The 7382-nt window shown below is 38.1% G+C and overlaps 1 protein-coding gene across 2 annotated transcripts in view; it reads left to right on the forward strand.

Annotated features, from left to right (window-relative positions):
- The window catches only part of SATB2 (SATB homeobox 2), a 190404-nt gene extending 184310 nt beyond the window's left edge, over positions 1-6094 (forward strand). For both annotated transcript variants that reach the window (XM_042480085.1, XM_042480093.1), the window contains one exon: positions 5578-6094. In XM_042480085.1, the coding sequence (XP_042336019.1) occupies positions 5578-6033 (456 nt within the window). In that variant the 3' untranslated portion in view covers positions 6034-6094. The remainder of the gene's footprint in view (positions 1-5577) is intronic.
- The last annotated feature ends 1288 nt before the right edge of the window (positions 6095-7382 follow it).

Here is a 7382-nt window from a genome sequence, read left to right on the forward strand (position 1 = left end):
TTTTATTTATATCCCGCCTTTCCAATTGCATGATCAAGGCCATGCCACTATTTATTTTTCAGCAAGCATTCAAGTTAAGAAGTAGTTGCTTAGACAGAGTATAGAACAGACATCAGTAGATCTTAACCAGTTTATAGCTGCTGAAGTGCTGCTATGTTGTTTATAAGGGGCATTGCATAAACTAGATTATCTTTATCATAGTTCATGTAGTCAGCTAAGATGATACTGCAGTAGCTTTGTGGAGGACCAGTGCTAGCCTCTTTATTCCTTCACCATACTAATGATTTCTCATGTGAACCTCTCCAGAACCTCTCTCTGCTTTGATGGAGAAGCATCTTGTGAACAATGTCTTTTACATCAGAAAGAGATGCAAAATAGATTGTTTATACTGAATGTTTTCTCTCTAGTAGGTATATGAGAATGGGGATGCTTTCCTACCAGGCTGTTGAAATCCTTCTATAGCTAAATCTGTGAAAATTTCAGCTGAATTTAGAAATCAGTTATTACAGTTGGCCCTTCTTATACACGGATTTTTTATACATGGATTCAAGCATCCCCAGTTTAAAAATGTTCAAAAAAAGTATAAAATTCAAAAATCAAACTTTGATTTTCCATTTTTTATAAGGGGCACCATTTTGCTATGTCATTATATTTAATGGGACTTGAGCATACATGGATTTTGTTATACACAGGGGATCTTGGAACCAAACCCCAGCGTATAACAAGGGTCCACTGTATTTCCCCCCCCAAAATAATACCCTAACTACCCTGTGACATTCTAAAATAATGCACATTCTGGCCACATTTCATATTTTTTCATTTTCAGGCCTGCCTTTTAATTTAAATGGTTGATCTACAGAGAATGATCATTTCCTGTAAATTGTTTCTTTTCTGTGTGCACTGCACCCTGTGCAATACAATATAATGTTCAACGTCCTATTTATGTTAAACATTGGCTTAGATGGAGCATTGGCTTAGAAAAGCCACACCGGAATCCTGTTATCACCATCTACATTAAGAAACTTTATGTATACTTTGCTATGTAACAGAGATGCTAAGAAACCTTAGTGAATGGCAAAGATCTGTCACAGGACATCAGCAAGAGTGTCCAATGCACACTGGTGCCTGATGCACATTGGGACAGATGCAATAACATAACATCAGTGATAACATAATAGCCTCTCTCCTGGATATGAATATTACACTGCCCAGTTCCAGTTCCCCCAGAAGTAAGTTGTAACTCCTCAAAAGGATTCAGGCCAGAATTTTCACAGAACTCCCAACAGCTTCTTGAACAGAGATATTCTGTGAGACTACCAAGTTTAGATAGATAAATATATGTATACACACACTGTCTCTCATATAAATATAGTCAGCAATCAGTATCTGTAGGGGATCTGTCCCCCCCGTGGATACCAAAGTCTGCAGATGCTCAAGCCTGCATTGTCCCCAATGGTAGCGCATGCATTTGGCTGTGTGCTGCCATTAGGGACAGCTCCCATTGTCCCATGGTGGCATGTGCATGTGGCCACACTGCCATTGGAGACAACAGAACTTAATGCTGACAAGGCTGCTTGCATGCATTACCATGGGACAATGGGGACTGTCCCTAATGGTGGCTCGGCCACATGCATGGGTTACCATTGGAGACAATGTGGGCTTGCCGTCCGTGGTTACCGATGCTTGAATCCTCAGATGGCAAGTCCATGGATACCGAGGGCTGACTGTATTAATGATACCGTTCAGACTATGGGACCACAGACTTTTCCCCCATCTTCTCTTAATGGATGTAAAAATTTCCATTCTGTTATATGCTGATGATATGGTACTTACATTGTCGGGCTGAAAAGAATGGTGGTGAAACTGGATTACTATTGTGAAAAGTTAACGCTAAGTAAAAGCTAACTGTGACAAAACTAAAAATAAGGATTTCAGGAGAAACAAAAGTAAATATAAATGGTTAATTAATATACGACAAATTGAACAATGACTTGGCATTCAACAACACTTGGTCTGTAAGGTGCATCTTAAATAAGCTGAGTGGGAGCTAATATAAAATTTGTCTTTTCTAAAAGGGGTGTGCACAAGCAATAGACTCTGCACTTAAAGTATTGCAAGGCAAAGTTATTTCACAACTTTAATATGGGGCTGGAATTTTGGGCTGGAACAAGAAGGTGGCTGATCAGGCAGAAGCAACCCAAAATAATTTAAAGGACAATTTTGGGTCTTTTCCAGGGTACTCCTCCACATGTAAGATTGGACATTTGGCTGAGGATAGTCTGTATAAGTGTTCACCTGAAAGTGTTACACTATTTTAGAATACTAGATTGCTTCTCTGGAGACCATTTAATTAAACTTTGACTTTGGCACCTTGGGGAATAGAAAAATATGCTTGTACATGGTTGCCTTTTTTACAAACTTATTCCTTGCCTTCTCTAGGAGTCATTAAGCTCTGTGATGCATAATAATAAAGTAATAATAATAATCCACAACTGGCTGTTTGCCCAGGTCACTAATGGAAATATCAGCTTGGTCCAGCATTCAAAGTTTTCCAGGTGGTAGTCCCACTTTATGAAGAATAATTGTATTTCTCACTACTTTATTGATCTTACTAGTGCTCCATTATGGAAGGCAGTTACAAGTTTATGTTTCCAAAGTATGTCCTCTATGTATCTTGAGGGCAGATTTCAAATGTCCCTGTGAAACAATGTCATCATCCCTTTGAGCTGAGCCAAGTGGAAAATACCAAACATGATGTTTTACAATGTCCTTTGTATAGTAACATAAGGGAGATTTCTGAACCAGATTATTGTAAGATTCTCAGGGCCCAAAGAGGAATGTATCACTATTTACTGGCAGATGCACCCCCGTATGTTACTGATCGTGGCTATTTTTACTTTTCTTTTAAAAAGAGCTGTATCTGCTATAACTCTGGACAATTTTCAGCTTTTTAATTTTTATATGTAAGTTTTTAAAAATTATGTTTTGTAACTATTGCTTTATATTTTTAACCTATAATTGTTTTTGAAGTTATGTTTTAATGCGTATGTATTCCTAATATTTTGTTATGATGGAGTTATAACATTAAACATACTTACTTGATCTGTGTTAATTTTCTAGCCCATTTTTTAAGCAAACAATTACAAAATTACTACAATAAATGGGCTTGGTAAGTTTATTTAAACACAGAGGGCAAATACTGGCTTTTAATGCTGAGCGTTGCAGGACTCACCAGGTAGTAGATTAATGAAGTTAGGGAATTGAAAGACTGTACTTCTCACTTTATTCCTCCTCTTCTTCTTCTTTTTTGCTGTTGCCAGCATACCACACTGGGCCACACATGCATCTCATTGCTGAAAAGTGATGCAGCAAGAGTGCCAAAAACATTTATTTTGAATTGTCACATTGTGTAGGAGATAGGTTAGAAGATACTCATTCTCAATGTCCTTTTATCGAATCAAGATTTTTATCTTCAACGCTAATAACTGAATGAGGCTTTTATGTCATTTCTCCAGAGAATTGTGAAAATTAAAGTAAATGTAACACATTTGACAGATGTGATAGTGCATCCTTAGTATATGATTAAAGTATCTGTAACTTATTTCTCATGTAGAAATATTGGATTAAAGAGACAACACACATTCTCGTGACATAACAAGGTTTTTCAAAATAACTATAAATTGATTTTAGAAATTCGCTGTATATTATGTACCTTGCAGCCTGTAATGTTTCTAATAAAATGTCACAGTATAGCCCAAGAATGTGTTTTCCTACAGATTGTTCTTTAAAATCATGTGTAGGAAATATTTTTGAATTTGTTTCTGCCATCTTAGTGTAGTATTAGTATGCATTTTAAAGTTCAGAAATCTTCTTGGAATGTGTTGGGCAGTCCAAGAGTATTTCCTGTTTTGATAATTGTGGCATACCGTCTTCATTTAAAGATAATGCTAGATAAGCTAATTTTGTGTTGCCGAAGCAGGCTTAAGTTGTGTATTGTTTTGTTGTGAAATAAAATCCTAGAATAGGTCATGTTTCTCACCTGGGTGTCCTATGATTTTTATAATGTATACCTCATGGCAGGATGATAAGGGAAACACAGAATAGTACAGTTAAAGGACTTTTGGATTACTGTGTCAGTATTATTACTTCCAGTACTAGAAGCAATATACTTCTGAATACCATTTGCTAGAGAACATGCATTGGAGGATGTTTCAGTGGTCATGTCCTACTTGTGAGCTTCCCACAGGTAACTGGCAGGCCATTGAAGAAGTAGAATATTGGCCTAGATCGGTATGTGCTGGTCTGATCCAGCACAGTTCTTATGTATATGCATAAACTGTATCACTTCTTAGCCCTAAACTACGATCATCAAACTGACTTGAAAATGGAGAAACCCAGCAGTGAAGGAAATCAGGTCAAGCACCTTTAGTGACAAAAAGATAACAAAAAATAAATAAATGCAGGATGCTTTGGTAGGATTAAGTGATGGAACTGACTGGCAAAGGTTCATTTTCCAACATAACACAAATATATAGTACACCCGCACCATACACGGGTGCACCCTACGTGGCTTCATGCATATACTTAAAGCCGCATGACCGTGAAACAAATGGTGCACGTGCTGCACGTACGCACTCCATTGTTTGCAATGGGGTGTGAGCATACGCTGAATTCCCCTTACGCAGAGGGATCCAGAATGGATCCCTCCGCACAAGGAAAGGTCCCACTGTATTGTTAAATTCTTACAGCTGTCAGCTTTCCCTGATTCTGAGCAGGGGGCAGGCCTTATGAAGATGTTTTCTCTGTAGATCCAGGGTCTCTCTTCAGACAGTCTGCAAGTCTGGTAATGTGTAAGAACTGAACTGTGGTGGACTGGAAAAGACCTTTAATTCATTAATAAATTCACTTTCCTGCCAACTAAACTTTTGTCCCCATTCTTACAGTTACAGTGCGTCCTCGCCTTACGCGGGGGATCCGTTCTGGATCCTGCCGCATAAGGTGAATTCCACCTATGCTTGAGCCCCATTGGAAACAATGGGGCTCGTGTGCGGCGGCGCAGGCGCGCACAGGGCGCAACGGGCGCGCGCGCCCATTCAATTGAATAGGATGCGCCGCCCCTTCCGCCCCGCGCGCACACCGCGGCTTGAGCACATACGCTCAAGTCCGTGTATGGCGCGCCCGCGTATGGCGTGGGCGCACTGTATTTCTCCTAAAAAAGGAGGGTGCATTGTATGAACTGCCCCCTATAGATATATGGTCAGATGTTACTTGGTGCCAAATAGAAGGAAAGGTGCCTTCTCCTTCTCCATATAAAGAGGGCCCACAGCTCATACAAATCTCCTTTTCATATGACCTTCCCCATCTCAATACATTTATTTCTTCAGTATGCTTGCATTGTTCATAAAAGATGGTATGGGAAGTAAAATTACAGTTTTTCCACAAAACAGACTTAGGGACTCTTCTTAGTTTTTTAAAGCCTTGGCTAGCTTGATTTTGTTAAAGGATTATAGTCTCATCATTAGATCTAGAGTCACACATGACTTACCTTAATTATGTATGCCCTTTTTAATTTTTTAGGTACTTCACAGGCAGCAATCTCAGCCAGCCAAGGAAAACTCACCTCCAAGAGAAGAACCCCCACCCCCATCTGCTGAGGATACGTGCACGAAAAAAACAAGATCCCGCACTAAGATTTCTTTAGAGGCTTTGGGCATCCTTCAAAGTTTCATCCATGATGTTGGCCTCTATCCAGATCAGGAGGCCATCCATACCTTATCAGCTCAGTTGGATCTACCTAAGCACACCATCATCAAATTCTTCCAGAACCAGCGTTATCATGTAAAGCATCATGGGAAGCTAAAAGAGCATTTGGGAACAGTGGTAGATGTGGCAGAATACAAAGATGAGGAGCTGCTGACTGAGTCAGAGGAGAATGACAGTGAGGAGGGTTCTGAGGAAATGTATAAAGTGGAAACAGAAGAAGAGAATTCTGAAAAAAGCAAGGCAACTACTTTGGAAACGGAACAGAGATAATGTGAAAACATCACAGGCAAAAGCAATACATTGATCCAAGATCTTTTTTATTTTTTATTTTATTTTTATTTTTTTGCTTCTTTAAAAAATGTTTTGGGGGATTTTAAGTATGCATACAATATGTGCAAATGGAACAGTTATTTTGCATAACCTAATCAGACATTCCCTTGTAATAGGCACTTACGTGTTACACTTTTTAAGTTTGACTGAGACAAACGTTAACTGTAATTCATGTAGGATTACATCGTCGCTAAACCTTGCACTTATGAAAAGACCCTCTAGCAAGATACAGGAAGAAATAGACCTATGAAATCAATGAAGGAAATGAAAACAGCATCCATGTATGTGTGTGTATGTATGTGTGTGTGTGTCTGTATATATATATATATATATTATATATATATTTACATCAAAATATATATATATATATGAAATTTGCATGGGACATAACTTTACAATCTGAAAGTATAGACTGTGAAATGAGCTCGTTAAAGATGAGTCTTGTTTATGTATTAAAAAAGAAAACCACTTCACAATGAGTTGCTTTGGCTTTTAGATAAACTGTTGCCTGCTCTCAGGGGTGTGGTTACTATTTTGGAATACCTATTTATTTTCTTTGTTTATCCCTGATTTTTTAATTGTTATTATTACGGCTTCCACTTTGGCAGCTTGATGGGTCATTTTTGAGGTATGCATTTTAAACATCCAAATCTACACTGCCAAAAATAAAAAAGTGTGAGAGAAGGACAGAGAAAATTTGAAACAAAATCAGGGCACCTTAAAAAAAACAAAAACCCAAATAAGTAACTTTTAAAAAGATTAGTACCTAATGCACATTTACAGTCACAGAGCATATTTTGTTCTTTATCGTTTTTGTACCAAACGGATGGATTTTCATGGAATTTTCAGTGAAAATTCAGTGCACAGTAGACTTCTCTGCTAATAAGGTCTTCATGGACAGTCGCTTTTGTGAGATTTAATGTGTGGATTTTTACATTGAGCCACAGTTAATAGTGGTGATATTTTTTGAAGGCGCAAACCATCTACACTGTTACTGTGCAACTTCTCTTAATTCCAGTGGGCCTTGTGCAGATACATTTCTTGTTCTTGTGTTCCTCTAGTGTCTGTCTGATATTAATGTTTAATAAAGTTTTTACAAGTGAAATCATAAAACAGAATCAACAGCTATTATTCTGGGCAAGTTTGGCTAGTTCTTAATCATTCAAAGGGTCTGATGGTTCTCCAATGCTGAATTTCCTTCCATATTTCTTTTTCCTGTCACATCAGAAATCTTAGACTTCATTATCTCACTGACACATGCAAAAATGGTTTTGGCAAATAGTTTCCCA

This window comes from Sceloporus undulatus, chromosome 1 (genome assembly GCF_019175285.1).
Source record: "Sceloporus undulatus isolate JIND9_A2432 ecotype Alabama chromosome 1, SceUnd_v1.1, whole genome shotgun sequence".
NCBI lineage: Eukaryota > Metazoa > Chordata > Lepidosauria > Squamata > Phrynosomatidae > Sceloporus > Sceloporus undulatus.